This window comes from Haemaphysalis longicornis, unplaced genomic scaffold (genome assembly GCF_048455015.1).
Source record: "Haemaphysalis longicornis isolate Haplotype H1 unplaced genomic scaffold, Haemaphysalis longicornis Haplotype H1 scaffold_7, whole genome shotgun sequence".
NCBI lineage: Eukaryota > Metazoa > Arthropoda > Arachnida > Ixodida > Ixodidae > Haemaphysalis > Haemaphysalis longicornis.
Window position 1 is genome coordinate 57,756,100 of NW_027526422.1, and position 21,448 is coordinate 57,777,547.

Below are 21,448 nucleotides of genomic sequence, written 5' to 3' on the forward strand. Positions count from 1 at the left end.
GACTGAACCCAGAGGCCAACTTAAAAATTCCATGTCCGAGTCTGAAGAGGGGGAACCTGGAGGTAAGCACTCCGAGCCAGTTTTGGGATAAGACGAGGAGCCTGCATCTGAACAAGGAAGCTGCTCAGGTTCGTCTCTTGGAGGTGTGACAACCGGTACTTTGTTAGCGAAACTGGGGGCAGTTCTCTCTGCTTGGGGTAGCGAACTGTCCGCAATAGAGGGCACCTGTGGAATCATAGGCGTAGAGTTTTCAATTTCCCGGTGGGGGCAAATACACATGTATATATATATATATATATATATATATATATATATATATATATATATATATATATATATATATATATATATATATATATATATATATATATATTATATATATATATATATATATATATATATATATATATATACAGGGTGTCCCAGCTGTCATGCACCAAGTTTTAAAAAAAGAGTAATGGCGTAACTCGAAGAAAACCTATTGGATAATGTTTGCAGTACTGTGAAGAAGCGGTGACTATTTTTTTTCGTTAATGAGACTTAACTAATTATTTCTAATTAATTATCTAACTCGATAATTACTGTCCTAATCACGAAAGTGTCAATGAGGCACTTGTAGGTACCCACGAGGGGCATCTAACTGCGGTATTTTCAGCGACGATTTAATTACGTACACATTTATTCTGACTGATAAAGAAAACCCGCGAAATATGAAAAATACCACGTGACAGCGCGTCCGCGCGCATCGTAAAGCAACGCCCTCAAACAGGCTGCCTCTGAGTTAGCCAGAATGAAATAAACAAAAGAAAGAAAGAAGAAATCGCCACCGAGTTTGTGCCTTATTTGCACACGCGCCTTATCAAGGTGATGCGCTGTCTCTTCGGGTGGGTAACACCGGAAGCAGTTGCTTTCAATCAGCTTATTTGGGGACGCTGCTTTACAATGCGCGCGGATGCGCCGTCACGTGGTATTTTTCATATTTCGCGGGTTTTCTTTATCAGTCAGAATAAATGAGTACGCAATTAGTTCGTCGCTGAAAATACCGCAGTTAGATGCCCCTCGTGGGTACCTACAAGTGCCTCATTGACACTTTCGTGATTAGGACAGTAATTATCGAGTTAGATAATTAATTAGAAATAATTAGTTAAGTCTCATTAACGAAAAAATTAGTCACCGCTTCTTCACAGTACTGCAAACATTATCCAATAGGTTTTCTTCGAGTTACGCCATTACTCTTTTTTTAAAACTTGGTGCATGATAGCTGGGACACCCTGTATATATATATATATAAAATAAAACTTAAAAAAATAAAAAATAAAAAAATTATATATATATAATTTTTTTTTAGTTGTTTTATTTTTAACCTTCTAGCTGTCTACATCCCCTTTTCCCGCGGACTTTGCTGATCGCGGCTACTGCTGAATTGACGTAGCACACACTGCATACGCGTACAATTTTCCAATCTGTCGTGAGAGTGTGACGGGGGTGGAAGGCATCGGTGCCCCGCGTGAGCTCAGAAAGTTTTACATGTTCGCTGAAACGGTAGGACAAAAAATTGAGAAAACTGATACATGGTGTCATCATTTATTTTTTTGTAAAAAAAGACATTAGGGGCTATAGTTCAATAAACAAAAAATGGGATATCTACAAAAGCATGAAAAATGAAATATCTAGAAAAACCACACCTAATGCATACAACCCTTCCCCCCCTTTCTCCCCCCCCCCCCCCCCACACACACACACAAAGTATATGGAGACATGTATAAGTGAAAGCACAACAAATAAAATCACGAATCAGAGTTTTGATACACGTATACATTGTGGGGATCCTGACGCCCAAGCCATTGCGCTATCACTGCGTTTGTGGCGTTGCGCGGCGCTTTTCCCCTCTCTCTCCGAGTTGCTGGCGGAGAGGGGGGAAAGGAGAGATAGGAATGAACTACCACGGCCGCTTGATCAAAGCGCATCCAGCGGCCGTGGAACTACAAGCGACAGCGTCTTGTAGCGTTGAGTGAAGTGAAATCAAGCGCTTCGGTAACACTAAAGTATTAGGGTTGTTCACATGAATGTTAAAACAAAAAAAAGTTTCAACGGAAGTAAAGTAACAACTTTAATTTTTAACATCTACTGAAATTGTGTTTTACGCGCCGATGCTCCTCCCCGTTTTAGCGTTCGTTTCCGCGAACGGAGACGCAAATACAACTCTCGAACGTAAAATCATATCAACTGACGAAATTACAATATTAAAGCTAAAATGTCGAAACAATGACTGGGAGATCCCGTGCACCGAAACCTCCCACACCGAAATGAACTACACCGAAATGTCGGGATCCCTGCTTACCCACAGGGCTGCATTGCCACCGGAACGGAGAACGCTTAGAAAAGGTAAAATGAATGAATTTAAACACGCATCTCCACCGACTGCTGGTAGCGAGTAATTCTAAACTACGGTCTGAACGAACAGCTGAATATATATAACTGATGCCACACATACCTTTTCCTTGTTTCTTTGCATGGGTGTCCAGTCCACTCGATCGCGCAGCCCAGCACAGCCACTTTCACACGGCACGCTTCCCGCCAAACAAAACGGTTAGATCACGTGTAGCGACTGCTTCTGTCCGGCCCGCTACGTTGTTCGGTCGACCGGCCCTCGTCTCCAACTTCAAATTTTTAGTTTCCTTGCTCCCAAAACACCAAACACTTCAGTTTTATGGCACAGAAACCACGCATCCAAATGAGTGTCACAACAGTATACGAAGGCCAACTAACACACACCGGGCCGCTGATTGGCCGGGTTGCTTGCACTGATTTTTTTTTTCTTTCATTTTCGTAAAGGCTCGGACTGAGTGTCAACTAGCCGGCCTACAGGGGCCAAGGGGCGCGACGCGCCACAGATGGAAGTACTTTCTTCGAGTGCATTTTGTTGTGTTTCTCCAGGGGCGGCGGACACCGCTTAGCGCTTAGGCGGCAACTGGGAATTCTCGGAAGCATGCGAGGGGGGCGGGGGCCATGTGGTTTCGCACCGGGCGCGTTGAGTGTTCAGGCTGCAGCGCGGGAACGGTAGCGGCAGCGCAGCGGCGGGGTCATAAATCGCTGGGTGGACTTGTCCCGAAGACGCGAAATGTCAAGGCGGCGGCCGCGGCGTCGAAGGCCTTCTTTGAGACTGCAACACGCTCTGGTTTGTTTTGAAGTGAGTAATTCGGGGATGACCGGAAACGGAGCGACAACTGGACATAAATTCTCGGAACCGTTGCCCCCCTCCCCCCCCCCCCCCCCCCCCCCTCTCCAAAGAGCTCCTCAGCTTCTTTCCTTCACAGCTTCTTATTTCTTGTTTTTTTAGGCTTCCCACTTATGCGAGGTCGCAAACGTGTTGCGACCGTCAGAAATGCGGGCACGAGCCAGCCATTGCACCGCCTAAGGGGCGCCAAAAACCACTGTGTGTCGCCAAGTGAAACCTAAATGCAGCCGTATGGCTGCATTTAGGTGGATGTCAAACTTTCCTTCACAGAAACTTACTCCACCTTGGGGATTTCCCCTAAATCTGGTCGATTAACGCCAAGTGATTTGTGGGCAAGCGGGTTACTCCGCATACGCGCACACGCCGGAATGGTTATCGCCTCCTTCGCAGAAGTGGCGCAAGGAGGGGAGCGGTTCTTTATCGAGGCTGCAACCGTGGCCGCCGAACCACGCGCACTTGTTTCGAAGATGTCGCTTCCTTTACTAGTTGCTGACGACTGGGGCGTCCGCAGAACAGCCGGCCGGCCCCATTTTCCGCCTTTGCCGATGCCTACACTGCGTGGAGGCTGGAGCGTTGGGTTACTGCGGCTTCCCTGTGTCCCACTGGATTGAAGGCAGCACGCTTCCCCACCGGCCGCCTCCCTTCCAGCGTCCTCACTGTTTCTACGAACCGTGTGTGTGCGTGCGCGCACGGCTCAGGACGCATTCCGAGATCAGTGCGCCGGCAGCTTCCGAGGCATCACGGGTGCGTGTTCGTTTGCCGTTTGGGTATCGGAGGGTCCTGTCAGCATGCGGCATTTCGGGACGTTCCGCTTGCTTCACGACGAACGTTTTTAGGCCATCGACTGATTTGTAGTGGGGGTGCGACCTTTGACGTGACGTTTATGCGCGGAGCGCAGGCTTGGGAACAAGTCAAAGATCCTCAGAGGTGCAATAAAGCCTATTCGCTCCTAACTGATTTCGGAAAAGGGGACCGCTACACCTGCATGCTGCGGAGTATCGAATAATAACGACGAGTGCCCTCTTATATTTTCTTTAGTGCTTTTTTACTGTCTTTTCGGTATAAAAATTCACCCTCCCCTCCCCCCCCCCCCCAAAAAAAAAGAGAAAAAAAAAACAGTCTCTGGGACCGCTTATGCACCCAGCCAGGGTTGTGTGGAAGACGTTCACGCTTTCATTGTTTTTCTGGGAAAACCAAGATGTCGCAAATTTAATTAAGCGCACAACGGGCGGAGAGCTGCACCTTTGCGGTCTTGCCAGCAGAAAGGCCGATAATTTGTATGGGAGTATTGAAAGACGCGTTTTCCTGTGCGACGGCGTCGAAGGGGCCTGAGAGACGTCGATGTTTCTCTTGTAACGCTGGCGAAATGTCAGTTGTCACGGGTTGTTACCGCTTTAGAGCGTGCAAAGAGCGGGTGCGTACTGGTCGGTATAGTTACACTAGCTGCGAGGTCATTACAGGTTTCACCAACTATCAATAGGGTGGCCCCGGCTGGTCGGACGGAGAGAGTTCCACACGAACTTCCCCGGTGGGGGCGCCGCCCCCACCGGGGAAGCTCGGTGGGGGCACGCGCCCCGTTGACCCCACGTAGTTGACGCCTATGTGTGGAATGATATTTGGAGGAGAGTTGTAAGTACGTGGCCGGAGCCAGCGGCAGGAATGGCGCCATCTGAGCCACTACAGTCCGGGACACACATTGCGAGCACACACTTCGTCTACTTCCGAAAGCGCTGCATGGCACATAACCTTCTCGGAAAACTGTCCACCAACTGCTATTTTATGATAGGGCGACGTTGGACGTAGCCAAGGGGAAAGTGTCCATCTTCTGGTGTTGATGTTCTTAGCTGCAAAATAAATAAATAAATAAATAAATAAATAAATAAATAAATAAATAAATAAATAAATAAATAAATAAATAAATAAATGAATAAATAAATAAATAAATAAATAAATAAATAAAAAACAATGGCGCAAGCACTGGGAGTTTCGATTACAAGAAATCTGTGATCGTACTACGAGTCAGAAAGAGAGAACATCTCCAAGCCTGTCCATACCCGAGGAGTTGGACCAGCGCAAATGTAGGCTTCTGCGCAGCCATACCGCCTGTCAATTTATTATAAAGCTTCAGATCTATAATTTATCCTAACATGTAAAAGCAGAAAATACTGCAATTCTCCTGTCTAGACAATAAACTTTTAGGCAAGTAAACGGCAAATCGAATAGCGCGCCTTTTCCAAAATGACTAATGACTGCTTTGGCACAAAATATTAAATTAGCAAAATTTGTAAAGTTTTTGTCTGATTAGTTGAAGCAAATTGTCAAAAAATGTTCCTACGATTTATTTTTGCTTCCCAGAGATATATTGGTTTTCTTTATAGAAGCCAAGCCAGCCGAGCCAGGACAATCTAGTCGCGAATTTGTGTTTGCGTTTAGAGCGGTGCCAGCGCTGCAGCGTTGTTTTCCCCGCAGTGTCTACAGTGGAAAGTGCCCTATCGTTTAACTTTATTCCCGCCACTTTTACCGAGTGAGTGCGTGATAGAATGAAAGACAGCGTTCTGCGTGACGGCTGTCGGCAAATTTTATTTCCACTGTATCGCCAGTGATGTGACACGAAGAACATTAATCAGTCCTCAGACATGGCTGATGGTCGGCCGCTTCACGTTCCTCGTACACGGTGTTCCTGCTCGTGATCCCAGTGAACATGTCAAGACTTCTTGATCACGACGACTGGGTCAGGAGCTTCTACGTATCCAATCCGACGCTACACAAGAATGGCTACACAATCTATAAGGTTGTCTCAAAGGTAAATCCCCAGCGCTGTTTTCAAAGACGGCTGCGCCGAAACGTAGCGGAGTAAATCATTTTAGTCCATCATTTTGTTCGTGACATTCTATGTGCTAAGCTCGTTGGTGCAGCTAGTTTGGGCATTGCGTTGTTTCACTTTAAGGGAGGCCGACCGTATAACCGAACTTGTTTACAGGTGTTCCCCAAGAACTCCGTGGAGGCCGCATCTCAGGTAAATCACGCCTTTCGTGGTTTCGATATTGGTTCGCGTCACGTGTTTAATAAACGGCTGCTTATCTGTTCCGCCTGCCCCGCTCCCGTGAAAGGTTGTTGTGTGGAAAAGATACAGCGACTTCCGCAAGTTGTACAAGGCCCTTCTCCATATCTACCAAGGTCTCCACCTCAAGGGCAACTTTCCCAAGTTTGCCAAGGCTAACTACTTCGGTGAGCATGAGTCGAGATTTCGGAGTAGATGCGGTGAGAGATAGGCTCTGCATAAATCAATCAGGTGAAGGAAATGGGGTTTCATTTATATTTGAATAAATCCATGGTTTAGGTTCAGAGTTAAAATTAATTTAATCTATTCGTTACAAACCAAAACCAAGTCTAAACTCGGGACAGCGTATTCTTCTGTTGGTTACATCTCTCATGCCTCACTGGAAACCTATACAGTGTGAGCCAACTAGTCATGGGAACATAACACGAAAAAAAAAATAACTAAAAAGGTAACTGTGTCCGTTATTTACACCAAAAAATATTCTGTACGTCGCATCTAAAGTTTTCAAAAGTAACCTGCTACAGTTGCTGTAAAAAAGTAGCATTGTTACTGCACTTATTTCAGGAATTATGATTGATATTGAACCAAAATGTTATTTCTTATGTGAAGCTCAAAAGCAAGCGAAGGTAAAAACTGAAATGCCAACTTTGTTTCATGTTCATCACAGGAACACAAACAAAAGGCATATTACTCGACTTGGGCACCCTGCGCCCTTTAATGCATCTGCGACTGCATGCATGGTTACGAAACCAGTTTTATGCTGACACATGTAGCGAAAACATTGCTACTTGGAAGACAATACATAAAGGGAAATCAACTAGCAAAATTTCAACGCCTGCTGCATGTGCCCCATTTCTGTTTTGCTCTTTGCCTCATCGATGGATTGATTTGAAGAACTCATTTGTACTCAACATTGGTCTTAGTTCAGAATTTTCGCCTGGGAACGACGGTCTTCTCTAGATCAAGAATGCACCACACCATTTATTGAAGAGAAGTCTCGCCCAAGCTCCAGCACTGTACGGAGTTCCTGTGTTTTACCGCATGAAAGTCTTTACCTTGGCGAGGGTTATTAGTGCCAGCCAATCAGTGCTGGGATTGCTGACACGCCGCTGGAGCTCTGACGATAACAGGGGTGATTTAGGAAATAGAACTGCAATTCTGAATTTTGTATAAATGGCCAGGCGAGTACCTATTCAACTCGGACTACAGCATTCATGCTAGAATTCTGCATTGCATATGATTGGCCAAGCAGGAAACTATTAGCGTAGAGCGTGTTGCAAGCACTGCAGTTTTTCCACAATTTCTTTTGTGTCCTTTTCAGGAGTCGCCTTCCATGGTTTGTTTTCAGTTTATATGAGCGCCGATCGATTACACAATGAACAGGCTTTGTTGATGCTCCGTTTCTGTTTTCTGTACACAAGTAAAAGTAATGGTAACAACATGATGTCAGGGAGACATACGCAGCATCATAGCGACGCATTATTGATCGCATCTATTTAGAGTACATACTTAGTAATATTAGGCTATAGTTCCAATCATTAGTAGCAACCTGCATTTGTGCCATTTTCACTCCCGCGATGTTCAATCATTCCCTATGTATAGTGCCCTATTCTCACAAAGCAGTCATACCTGTGGCTTCTATGGGCTTCCCCTAGTTGCTTTTTATCTTAAGCCATCCATTTGGGCCAGTTGTTGAAAACAAAAGCAAAGTGATTGTTCTCTGCTCATCCATCACACTGACACCACGGTCGGCGTTTGCGCATTTCTCGTGCCCCCAAGGTCGCTTTGAGGATGAGACGCTTGAAGAAAGACGCAAGTCTGCTCTCTGCCTTTTGGAATTTGCCGCCCAGTATCCCGTCCTCTTTAACAGCCAAGTTTTCGTCAAGTTTTTTGAGGTAAGTTGGGGCTGGGCTAAGATTTCACCAAGTTTCCTCAAGCTTTGTTATTGCAGATAGCAGTGCGACTGTAGTCAACTGGCACGCATCTTTTTGATGGTGATGCATTTTAATGGAGGTGTACTTTCCGCCTCCCTTTTTTGTCAGCGAAATGTTGAAATGATACCCGCTAAAAGTGCCAGCAGAAAAGCATTGCCTCTTGCTAAACAGATCACAAACTAGAGCGTAGCTGTAATTGTGCGAAGTGTGCGTAAAGACATTTTGTTGAGGCAGCTGGAAGGTACAAATATTTGTTGTTTCAATTTTTCTGAGAGACCTTTTGCTTTGCCACTGAGGACAGCACCATTCGCAAACGTTTTTCTTCAGGGCAAATGAAGTTTACAGTGTCTTGTTAAAATGCCTGCAATATGTACCTAATAGTAGTATGTTGCTTACATCCATAAACCATTTAAGCAGCAACGTAGAAGCGGTGTCATTTTGCTGTCAGACTTCAGCTCTCCGCCACTCAAATTTTCTTCTTTCCTTTGTGTTTTAAGCCTCTGGAAACATCCTTTTCTATGTGTTTTCCATGTATACTGCAGGTATTGACTGAAAATTTTTAGGCAGGTACAAGGAACAAAGGGGGGGGGGGGGGGGGGGAAGGCTTCATTTAACTAAGCACTGCAAATTTTTTTTTTTTATTTCTGTTAACGTGTCATTGTTTAAAACAAGTTTTGCTTGCTTTATTTTGAGGTTTCCTAAACGGCGTTAATTGGTGTACATGTAGCTTATGTGTTGTTGGTTCCTCTTTGTACAATTGGTGGCACTTTGTGTTAATTGTCGTAAAATGCACTGATGTTAATCGTCACACGACCACTTCGAAGAGGTGTAGAAATACATTGTTCTATCAGTTGTGAGCACGCTTGCAGGGACGGCTTAGTGGTCGTTGATTGCTTAATGCCATTCTACGAATTATATCGGGCTTGAGGGCCATCAGAGTTGATTGTCATTGAATATGGTTGTGTTACTACGCACGATCACTGTTGAGTTTTGGGTTCACTGCCATCAATAACCACTAAAATAAATGTCCGACAGAAGTATAGAACTGCTCATTCTTCTATCAGCAGCTTTTTCTTTTCTTTTTCTTCTTTTTTTTTTCTTCTTGCCTCTTCACTGAAAGGGGGGTTCATGACAGATACTCAGCACCCTGGTTGTATACGACAGCAATACCTAGCTTTTGTCGCAACATGTTGGAGCATTGTCATTGCCATGTACTGTACTGATGTGTTTCACGCCATTAACAGCACAGTCAAAGGTGCCATGATGAGACTGAGGAAGATATGTCCGGACTGACGCCACCTTTGCTTGCACCACCGCCGTCCAGATCTAAGGAGTCCAAACCCAACACATGGTAAGTGCTTCGGAAAAATCCTTATTTGAACTTCAAGACTATAGTTGGGAGGCTACTGTTATAGGACAACCGTTGTGTGGTGCATCTGTTGTTTGCTTCTATCTGGCATAGTCCCCGGTTTCACTTAAGATAATATTCGTATAAATGTAAATATTGGTTGTTCTTAAGTGATTGTACTTGCATGTGAACTGATGTTAGTGTGAGAATTTATGGTTGTGAACCCGCCGCGGTGACTAATACTCCCGTCACACGGGCACTTCCAATTGCAATTGAGTCGATCCGGATCAAGCTCAATCTGGATCAGGTGCTGCTACACGGCAGTTTCAAACCCAATCGAGCCCGATCCTGCTCGAACTCAATCCTGGTTTCCCAAGCACGATTGAGGTTTTCAAGCACGATCGGACCAAAGTGGTGATACTCTCATCCACGCTGACTAATGACACAAAAGTTGACAACTTCAACTAACGCCCACAAATTATACCAAATGACTTAATTGACGTGCCAATGCAACACAGGCGATGAGGCGTGCCGTAGCGGAGGGCTCCGGATTAGTTTTGACTGCCTGGGGATCTTTAACGTGCGCTGAAATCTCGTACACACGGGCGTTTTCGCTTTTCGCCTCCATCAGAAAAGCTACCAAATAACTTGACCCAAATTACTGTGCGGTAACATTTGTATAGTTATGTATACCTACAACCGTGCTAAGTTACCAGACGCCAGCTGCCAAGTAAATTTTTCGTGCCATCTGGCGTATGTGAGTGCAACCGGGGCAACTTCTCAATCGGGATTGAAACGTGCTATGTAGCAGCAGCAGCGGTGCGTCGAGCGTGCTCAAAAAGTCACTCGTGCTTCGCTTCAATCTGGATTGAAAGTGCCCGTGTGACAGCGGTATTAGTGGCTAAGGCGTGGGGCTGCTGAGCCCAAAGACATGGGCTAGGTCCCGGTCGCGTTGGCTGCTTTTTAAATGGAGGCGAAAAGCGAAAATGCCTGTCTATTGACATTTCGGTGCATGTTAAACGGGCCATGAAGACAAAAATGAAAGTTTACTTCATTCGAAAGATTGCCTTGTTAGAATAGCACTGACCCCACTTTTAACGCTACTTTTCGTCCCTGAAGTTATGACGTATTATGGGCAGCTCACTGCAATCGGCTGACGCCGACAAAATCCAGCACAAATCAAACAGGGATTATAAGTTTGCAGAACGAGCTATTTGCGCTTAAATTTACTGCACATTTTTTTATAGCAATAAGAATGGTGGGGCAAACAATGGAAGTTATGAATGTACATGTAAACATGGAAGCCCAGTGTGTACTGCGCGCACTATGCTGGCCATAGCTGCACTGCCGTCTGCCGTGTTGGGTTTATCCGACAGGATACTGGCCAACTGGCATAAATGACATTGTCTTTTGCGGCCCTGTTTGTCAAGCATCCCCAATGTTTTACAAAACCATTACTATCAACCGTAACAAAAATAAGCCAAGTACAAATCCGTTCAAAAACATAGCTGGTGTAAGCAGCGGTCCTGAGCGGTATCGTAGCGCCATGTAGGAGGACTGACAGTAATAATGCCAACAAAAGATGTTTTTACTATTTGGGGCCGCCTTAGTCAACATACTAGCATTCGTATTATGTACCTGCTACCGATCCGTCATTGCTATGTCCATGCTTAAAACTTTTCCCCCTGCCATTCTTCTTTTCAATTTTTCCAGCACTTCCTGTGATGATGATTGATGATTGCTATTGTTTTCCCCTTTGCAGCGGAGTGATGACATGTCATCTTACCAAAAAAGACTAATGTACCTATGTTTTATACTCCTGGTTTAATACTAGCGCTTCTTAGGGCAGACACAAAAAACTTATTAGGCACAAAATACTTTTTTTCCACTACAGGTGGTAACTGTCCTAGGCAATATTCCCCTCTCTGCTTTTCGTCCACCAGCATCCTAACCTTCTTTTCGTCGCCTCGACAGCCTTGAAGTTAACTTCCTCTGTGCTGCCCTTAAATCCTAGGGCTTCTGGAAGCCGAATATTTCCCTCATGTAGATTTAGATGGATACCCTCGCATTCGAACACTATGTGCCGCATAGTTTCTGTTTCTTTTCCGTATACCACGCATACCCCATCATTTTGTGAATACTTCCCCTCAAAGCTCTTAGTTTGCAAGCAACCTGCTCTAGCCTCAAAAAGCAAAGCACTGCCCTAAGAATTATCATAGAAATTTTCCTTTCTGATGTCCAATTTCTCAACCCTGTACATCTCTAACGTTTTGGCTTCCATTTTTTCTCTCCATTTCTTCGTTTCTATCTTTGAAATTCAAAAAGGTGGCTTTGCCACATTACATGTACGTTTAGTTTCTCCACATAACACATATTTTAACGTCTGCTTTTGCACAACTCGCCAGCTATAAAAAGAAAAAAAAACAGACACAGAAAAGACAGCATATAGATGTTTAGAAGACTTTTAGATTCAAGAGCAAATTGTCTAACATTATTATGTGCATCTTCATTAACGTCAAGCAGAAAAGGCAAGCATTGGCTAATTCTGTGGTGACATAAGCTGCAAGTGCAAATTGTTTGACATTATGACACCGATCGACTTATGCTCCATCGGGGGGTCCCCCATCCCTTTCAGAAGCCCAAGAGTGTCCCCGGGGCTGAGAACCACTGGAAAAAAGCATTGTTTGCTGGTGGACAAGCACTGGGGGCGCTATAAAACACCAAATCTTTTGAATAAAACAAGCTTGTGTTTCGTCTTCATGGCCCCTTTAAGGACCCAGAGGTGTGGTATAAGCTAATTCGGGGTTCTCCACTACTGTGCGCCTCATAGCCTGTGTGTACCATATAAGTCGGAATATAGGTTGAGATATTTTATCAAAAAATTTGCCGAAAAGTCACCCCTCGACCTATATACCAGTCATTGTCATAATGTTAGTTGTAATCTGGCAACCAGGCACCCCATCAGGCCCATCCAAACTGCAAAGGCACCATCGCCACTGACATCGATTGGACTCGCCCTCCTTTTTTTTTTTTTTTTTTTCCTGCTGCTTTTCTCGTTGTCTGTGAGCCTGTGCGGGCTATTTTCTTCTTGATCAAGAAACATTCAAGCTCTTAGCACCAGTTCACCACAGCATTTCAAAAGAGATGCCCAAGCCAACGGCAGCATGTCCGATTACCGCCGGTTCGGTGCCACCGAAAAGAGGGGCCGCTACTGGCGTAAGCTAAAGGGGCAGCTCTCAGTATGCAACACTCAGAGACCTGGTGTTGTGGGCACTGCGCTGTGCGCCAGCGCCCACAACAAGAGCGCCCACAGTGCGCAGCACCCTGGAATTGAAGTACAAGAAGTGGCAACTTTTCTCTGCCCGCGAGCATCGTGTGATGTCTCTACAAAGGGATGGCGGCGACAATCCCAAGATGCCTGCTTGCAGTTAGCACAGATCGGCTCTCACAATTGTCTGCACATGGGTGTCCCATGCTTGGGGCTCGCTTACTGATGCCATGGTCCTGTGAGGGTTAAAGAAGTGCTCCATAAGCAATTCCCCGGACTGCACCGAGGGTGACATGCTGTGTGGGCGATGGCCAGACAAAAGCAGTTGTCTTACAAGATTTTAGACAGCTCTAATGAGTAACCTTAGACTAAAAAGTGCTTATGGCTTCAGTGAAATGATAATATGTACGTAATTTTTTTTTCCAATTTTTCGACCGCAAGGTAAGGGGGCTGACCTATATTCCAGCTCGACCTATATTCCGAATTCTACGGTACCTTTGGCACATTTACCCCAAACATGCCGAGAAATTTATGCTTGTAATAAAGAAAGTGTTCTTACAAGCGGTACTATCACATGTGGGTTGCATTGTAGATGCAGCTGCTGGGAGGTAGGTACACGAACACAAGAATGTGACAGTTTGTGCCCAAGTTTGCTTTTTCACCTGGTTGATGTGTGACGGTCTGCCGGCAGTGCTGCCCAACTTGGGGGAGGTGACGGTGACCTCTCATGGCGGCCGCCTTCCTCTGCCGATGCCCTCAGCCTGGACTCACGGACCACGGAAGACGAGGCTGACCTCTCCGCCCGCTCCACCGCCACCGAGGGGGAGGAGGAAAACGAGCGACCCCTGACCTCCCCGCAGCAGCAGCGACAGCCTTCCTCGCCAGTGGGATTCCTCCGTCCTGACATCGCTGAATTTGACCCCGTCCTACAGGTCGGGAATAGACACGTCCTGCCCTTTCAAATAGCTACTTCAGCTGAGTACTTGCTCAAGGTTTGCTCTTGCTCGACGTTTTTGTTTATCAATTGATTAGTTTGAAAGCGTAAACATGGGCTGTGCTGTGGCATCACCCTTCTCCTGTCTCGTCGAAAGACTACGGGTTTGGGGCGGTCCCTCCATTGGCAAGGTTGCGTGATGCATGTTCGAAGATTAATTATTCGGTTCAAATGAAATCATTTGCTTTCCAGTAAAAAAAAGACACTGAAGGGAACACAGATGAAAGCCATTGGGGCGTATGCTCAACTTTTTTGATTGCTGATACTTCAGCTTGAAAAGAATAATGTAAGCCTTGTTGAAGAAGAAACCTTTCGGCTCACATTTACACCTGAATGTACGATTGTAGCCACCTTCGCCTCCCTTTTTCCATCCTTTTTTGGAGCGGTGGTTATGGCTGTCATATTTATCAGCTTTGTCAATTCCATATGTTCAGTAAATGCAAAGGAATGCGTTTAATACCCCTGTCACACGGGCACTTTCAATCGTTATTGAAGTGAATCGCGATCAAGTTTTCGAGCGCGCTCGACGTACTGCCACTGCTACACGGCCCGGTTCAATTGCGATCGAGAAGTTGCACCGCTTGCACTCGTGTACGCCAGATGGCGTTAACAAAGTACCTACTTGCGGCTGGCGTCTGGTAACTTCGTGCGGTCGTAACTATGGAAATGTTACCGCACACTTGTTTGGGTCAAGTTCTTTGACACAATTTGTGGCATTAGTTGAAATTTTCACCTTCAGTGTCATTACTGAGCGGGGACGAGAGTATCGCCGCTTTCGTTCGATCGCGCTTGAGAAACAGTATTGAGTTCGAGCTCGATCGCGATTGAAACTGCCGTGTAGCATGCGCCCGATCCGGATTGAGCTCGATCCGGATAGACTCAATCGCGATTGAAAGTGCCCGTGTGACAGGGGTATAAGATCATATAACCATTTCTTAACCGAGCTAGTTATTACGATCAATGAGGCTGTGCCAGTGCAGTAGCAAAATGAAAAATGTTGAAGCACAATTCAGAGTTTATCAAACCTAATCTCAAAAATTCATTGACGCCCTTACCGCCTTCTGTTTTGCCTCATGTTGGTTCCAGCTGCAGAGAGAGGACAGTGACGACCTGTCCGTGTTGAGCAATGCGTGGATCCTGTCAGCCGCTGATGCGTGTGCTTGCCTTGGAGACCAGTCGACCCCCACCGCAGGGGGGGACCCGGCCTTCGTCTTTCCTAACCCCGTCCTTCAGGAGGCAGTCGAAGAGGACACAGACGACCTGACGGAGTTGCAGCTGAAAGGTGGGCATGTGCCGCTGCCACTGGGCTTGAGAAGGAGTGTTTAAAAAGGCCATGCAGACAAAACACGAGTTTGTTTTATTCAAAGACATTGTGTTTTATAGTGCCCCCAGTACTTGTCAGGCAGCAAACGATGCCGTATTCACTGGGAAATTAATCCATTTAGGTTAAAATTTTGATTCTCCCGCCAAATTGGGTGTTTTCGGGATGTCTGTTCTGAAGTCGTAAGTGCGTATTCAAACAAACTTCCAGTGCGTCATTAGGCTCTGCAGCCTTGCTTGCCGTCAGTCCTTCCTGATGCTGCTGCAATACTCAGCCACGAACCGTTGGCCTCCATTGCTTTGTTTTTGACCATATTTACACCTGGCTTGTTTTTGTTACTGTAGAAAGTAATTGTTTTGTAAAACGGGCATGCTCGACAAGCAGGGTCACGTAAGACAACGTCGCTTATGCTAATCGGCCAGTGTCATGTAAGACAACTCCAAAACAGTGGACTGCTATGCAGCTAAAACAAGCATAGTTCGCCCAGTATTAACAGCAATGCACATCGGTACTTCTATGCTTACACGTATTTTCGCAACTTTCATTGTTTACCGCACCATTCTTACTGCAGTAAAATGAGTATGCATTACATTTAAGTGCAAATAGCTTGTTTTACAAGCTTATAAGTGGTGCCTAATTCGCGTTTCCTTTGGCGGCCTCAGCCAATCGCACAGCTGGGCACATATGACCTCATAGGTTCTGTTGCGAGAAATGTCCTTGTGGGTCACGTGGCCATTCCCTTTTTTCTTAATTATATAGCTTATTTCAGCGAAGTGTGCGTTAAAAGTAGTTTCAGTATGGTTCTAACAAGGCAATGTTTCAAATGAACCAAACTTGTGTTTTGCCTTTAAAGATGAGATAGTGTTTCTTGGGTGACCTAAAGGTGAAAATTTTGGTCTGTCTTTCTGTCGTTCACTCGACTCAATGGCCCAGCCAGAAACCTGTGAAAGAATTCTTTAATAAAATATGTATAGGCAAGGTCTTTCAAAACTACTAAAGTTGGTGGCATGGCTCATGTATGTCCACATTATTCAGCGCAAGCAAAAACCTCAGGCATGTGTGAAGCCAAATCCAAGCATGTATCCGAAAGCACTAGTGCTCTTTTATTCAAGATAGCACGTTGGAATGCTTTTTGCATCAGAAAATTAAAAAAAAGAATAAATTGGTTAGCAGTGGTGTTGAAGAGAGGCGAAATAAAAGCAAAAGCAAACAATGAAACAAAATATATGTCGGCCCAAGCTGTTCTAAGCCAAAAGAAACATAACGTCCTAAAAGATGGCGCGCGAGCTATGCAGAAGTAGAATTGAAATGAGCAAGCTTCTATTGCATTCACTGTGTGAGGAGCAGGAGGGGAGAGGAAGAGCTTGAAAGGTGGAATGGGAAGAGAAGGGCGGGCAGCAGCAGACCATCGCCGTTTGATGACATTTGCAGTGAAGTAGTCAGATACGCAGCCAATTTTTTTTTGTGCCTGCAGCTGTCGGAAATCTTAGCCTTGATGAGCTACATAAATACCTGTGCATATGTTGTAAAGAATTTCTAAAATGTGTCACTTTTTTTCTTGCTGAAAAGTACATTCAAGCACCAAGATTTATCCTCCACATTTCAAAAATTGTGGAATGTGGAGGTTTGTTCTTGGTGATTTTATTTTTTGGTCATGCCATGCACACTCTGCGCAGAGTGGTTAGAAACAAAGATTGCTCGTCTCTTTCTCCAGTAGAATGGGGAGCAAATCCTTAATACAAATCCTTGTGCCACGCTACTTCCCCTTTCTCCTGGGGACAACGTTAAGCTCGAGCAGGGAACAAATCTCCTACGCTTGACTTTGCTTTGAGGTCCTTCTGACTAGCATGGCTGCAGCACAGTAAATACCGTATTTGCTTGATTCGAACGCACCCCCAATTGTAATGCGCAGGTAATTTTGCTGAGGAAAATTCGCAAAAAAATATTTGATGCTAATTCTGTCTTGCAGATGTAAAAGACATAACACCATGCACATGTCATAAAACTTCATTTGATGCACTCAACTGCAGTAGCAAAAATCCCTTGTACTTCAAAAAATTGCTTGTCCAGCTTGCGTGGGCATTATAACTTGCGTGGGGAACATGAAGAGTTCAGCTCTACTTCGTTTTCACCAGTACTGCACTATACTCCGTTTCATACATCAAGTGCAACGCTGCGAAGGCTACGCAAGTAGTCCGCAAAGAAAGAAGGTGTGTCGTTCTGCGTGGTTTTGTAGCCGAGGGGTCTAACGCGTCGCTCTGGAGAAAGGACGCTGAATTTTGAAGTACATGGGTTCGAAACCGCGTTCCGACGTTTCTTTTAGGGGCGAAGCTCCTTAAGTCATGGGTCTGTCCATCCCTTGTGTCTCGTGGTACGTGACCGCCGCATGCTTTCGGAGATGTCGCAAAGTGGGCCGCGTTGCACGCGCAAGAACCGGCTGCAACCGGCAGCGCAAACTCGGCACCGGGAGCGCGAGCTTGTCTGTGTTCGCCAACGGAGGCGCGAGCGCACGTGCACTGCGAGGGGGAGATCACGCAAGAGATCACGCCACGAACGCAGGCAGTCGTTCTCGGAGATCGAACGAGACGCAAGGACCTTTGCTCGTTTCCTCTCGTCTTGTTCGGGCACAAGTTCGCCCTAAATAAAAGTTCTTTCTTTACCGTTGTGTCCCATCCTACGTGACAAATTGTGGTGGAGGTGCGGGGTAGTCCTCGATGGCGCGGGGTCTTTCACCAGGTCTGGGCCTGGGAGCATTGACTCCGAAAATAAAAGTTGATTTGTACAATGTACGTACACAGTCTTACGTGTTTCTTAATGATGTAATGGGCGAACTTTCACGGGAGAGTTACGGTTACCGATGCTCTCCCCCTCTCGAGCTTCGCTCCACTTATCATTCATTCCGTGGATATGGCGTGATTTTTTTTATTTTTTATCACATCTTCTGCGAGTTCCATTCTCAATCTTATTTCGTTCCAAGTAACTTAAACACTACATGCATGCGGAAATGAACTGCACGTATGCGTTTATTGGATGCATACCGCGCTCATTTGTGTGGGCCGAAACACGCTTGCACCGATGTTTGACCAGCAATGGCGATTTTGTCGCGATTCTGCAGCATTGTCAATTTACCTCGTTGATTCTAGCGATAAATTTGTGTAAGAAAAACACATTAATTCATTGATTAGTTAGCACAGCTGCTCCAACCAGGGTGAATTACCAACAGGTGTTCACTTTCAACTTTCGTTTTCGCCGTTGCCCTGATGATCCACTTCTTTTTGGGCCTCTCAAAACACTCAGCATGTTATTGATTATACTGGGCCACCAGCAGAGCAACGGGTTCAGTTTTTACCGAAACAGTTTGGAACCGACTTTGGCACTGCACTGAAAAGTAGCCCGAAGCACTTGGTGTGAACAACGTATCATTTGATATTCATGCGAAAGGCCAGAAAGTTGATTTCTGTACTTTAGAATACCGATTTCTGGCACAGAAACGCATAATACATATTTTAAATTTGTTATTCGCCCCTTTCTAGTCGGAATATATGCAGCATTTTTGGGAATTCGTGTGCGTGATTTATTTATACCTTCACTACAATGTTTTTTCAGTGTTCACTACAATGTTATATTTTCTTTCGTGATTGAAAAGAGAGCTATTTGAGCTAGGCTCTTATTTGCAAGAGAATCATGGATAGGTCAATTGTTTTTACACACAGAACATTGATATGGCCTGTTTTTCTGTGTTAAGGAAATGTCTATGGTATAGGTTAATGCTGTGACAAAAAACAGTACTAGCTCATGAGTTGGAGATTTGTTGCCATGCATAAATGCATACAGGGGCAATACGGATTGTGTGTCATACACAAATATTGCAAGAGCAGGCTGACTTTCCCTTTTTAAAAAACAAACTTTATTTATAGCAAAGCACCTCTGGTTGATTTCCTGGTAGGTTCCGACTTCTTCCTTTCGTTCCCTTCTTCCACCCAGTTTTTCCAGAAGTTATATGACTGTTCTGGCTGTTTTCACTTCACGAACGAACAGGAAAGCACTAAAATGTATTGTTTTTCATAGCGCGGGTCACTTGGTGACGTTAAACTCCGCAAACAAAACCACATGATGAGGAAACACAGTTTGCTTTGTCGCGGTAACAAAGTCTTCTCGGGTAATCGGGTCAGCATGAAGCAGCGCGAGCAGGATGGATAGAAAGGTGTCCACGCTCTAGCTCTGCCAGTTGACCCTCGTGAACAAAGCCACCACTGACAGGTCACACATCCCTTGGAAGTTCATCAACGATTCCCCCCTGCCTTGTCTTCGGAATTCCTTGACCGCCCACAGGTACCTGCGGTGCCAGACAATGATGTCAAGATTCCGTATTCTCTTATCATAGGTGAAGCCCATGTCTTTCATTAACCTCCACAAGGTGATTTTCGTTAAGTTCGGCAAGTCGTTGTCTTCGTTGAGAGACTTTCGCACACTGTCCAGTGTCGGGATCTCCCTCTTGGCGTACATGCTCTGCACTTTCAGACGGATGGCATGGACTATGAAGCTGTCATGCTTGACGGTTCGCATGCTTGATATCGTCACGTCGCGAGGTCTTCTCTTTGGAGACACCAAATTCCCACGCAGACACTCCGCCTTCAATTTCGCCACGGTACGGGGAGACACTCCGGTGTCCTCACTCACAACACTCAGTACTTCCTGCACAGATTTCGCCGGGAAACGCATCCTGGTACGGGCGTACACATTTGCAATCACTTGCTTGGCGTTCTTTGACAACTTTGATGTGCAAACCCTGGAAAAAATGCGTACAGGAGACGTGGTCTAAACCCGAGAGCTGGACGCCATTTTTTCAACGCTGCCTCGAAGAGTAAACAAAAAATGGCGTTCAAGGTTGCGCAGAGAGCGAAAACCTGATACGAAAGCGACAAACAAAGAATATAAACTCGCACGTTTCGATCGTTTGTACGGCAACACGGGCGTTTTTTGTTAAGCTGATGAGGAATATTTATGCTGTAAGGTTGCCGGCGAAGCATTTATTGTTTATGGCTCACCGCAAGCAACCCACTACTTTTGGTCGCGGAAGCACACAGCGCAAACAAGAGCGCTAGCTTTGACAGCGTTGCACTTGATGTATGAAACGGAGTTTAGTATCTCTGGAACGCCCAGTGTGTATGATGCTACCTGGTTCCCTTCGCTTTCGACGAATAAAACTGCACTTGATGGACACCTCATAGTAGTACCTATTTGGAGCCGCAATGACTGAAGGGGAGGTGCCAATTGCAGCAGGCCAAGGTATGCCCATTGAGGAATGGCTGCACCAAAATTTATTCATGTGATGCTTAATTGGAACAACTTTGACTTTTGGAGTAATTCGGGTCCATTGGGATGCTCCTGGTTGCCTTGAAGCCAATTTCTGCTTTGAGCCTGTAACGCACATCAAAATTTGAAGGTCACTTTCAGCAAAAGAGGGTGTGTGTTAGAATCGTGCAAGTACGGTATGCTTACCAGGTGCTTAATGAGCAACATTGTAACCGCCTGTAAATTGGCGGCCACTTGTCTCAAAAAGTTCTTTTCGTCTTCTCAGAGCTGTGCCAAAGCGTCAAGCCTCTGTTAGGAAGTCCTGCTTGTAAGCAGTGTAATGCGCACCTCTCCACTGCAGCTACGTTCACACGATGACGTGGATTGGAACCCTAAACTTTCTTTTTGGTCTGGATAACTGTTTTGTTGCCGGGTTTCTGTGAAATTTTCTTTGTAGTCAGAACAGCTTTTCAAATGATTCAGGCAAAGGCACATTCACCTGGGAAGCAACCTGGGAAGGCCACCACGTTTTCCCGCACTTCGGTTCCTGTAATTAAGCATTACACAGACGGATCTCGCCATGTTGGCGAAAGCTTTGTGACAGTGCAGTGACGCGTACAAAGGGGTGGTTGCAGATGGCATCTGCCATCATGTTGAAAACACTCAAGAGTCTCAAGAGTCACGAGTGCCACTCAGGATGGCCAGCAGAATTGATGAGGGCCAACAGGGGAATCCAATGTTGTGCGCAGGTGTGAACGGCGAGAACGAAGACGCCAGGAGGCGTTCGAGGCACGACTCGGCCGCGAGTTTTACACCGGGCACTCCGGTGTCGCCCGTGGACGCGGAAGGCATGGTGTACCTGCACGAGGCGTCCAGCTGTGCGGCCAAGGCGCACGCCTGCGAGGCCCAGGGGGACTTTGTGGGCGCCTTCTCCCTCTACAAGGTGGCCGTCAGCAGCCTGCTGGAGGGAGTGCAGAGTGAGTGGTGGG

The 21,448-nt window shown here is 45.7% G+C and overlaps 1 protein-coding gene and 1 long non-coding RNA gene across 3 annotated transcripts in view; both read left to right on the top strand.

The window, feature by feature from the left end:
• The window catches only part of LOC144145730 (uncharacterized), a 206,048-nt gene that overhangs the window by 126,645 nt on the left and 57,955 nt on the right, over window positions 1-21,448 (top strand). The gene's annotated exons all lie outside the window — the stretch shown is intronic.
• LOC144145724 (ribosomal protein S6 kinase-like 1) overlaps window positions 5,648-21,448 on the top strand; it is a 37,419-nt gene continuing 21,618 nt past the window's right edge. Inside the window, exons 1-8 of one of the 2 annotated variants that reach the window (XM_077677422.1) lie at window positions 5,648-6,041; window positions 6,219-6,254; window positions 6,349-6,466; window positions 8,079-8,194; window positions 9,478-9,584; window positions 13,541-13,781; window positions 14,930-15,125; window positions 21,209-21,436. In XM_077677422.1, coding sequence (XP_077533548.1) covers window positions 5,940-6,041; window positions 6,219-6,254; window positions 6,349-6,466; window positions 8,079-8,194; window positions 9,478-9,584; window positions 13,541-13,781; window positions 14,930-15,125; window positions 21,209-21,436 — 1,144 coding nt within the window. In that variant the 5' untranslated portion in view covers window positions 5,648-5,939. The remainder of the gene's footprint in view (window positions 6,042-6,218; window positions 6,255-6,348; window positions 6,467-8,078; window positions 8,195-9,477; window positions 9,585-13,540; window positions 13,782-14,929; window positions 15,126-21,208; window positions 21,437-21,448) is intronic. The other variant, XM_077677423.1, reaches the window with a different exon arrangement.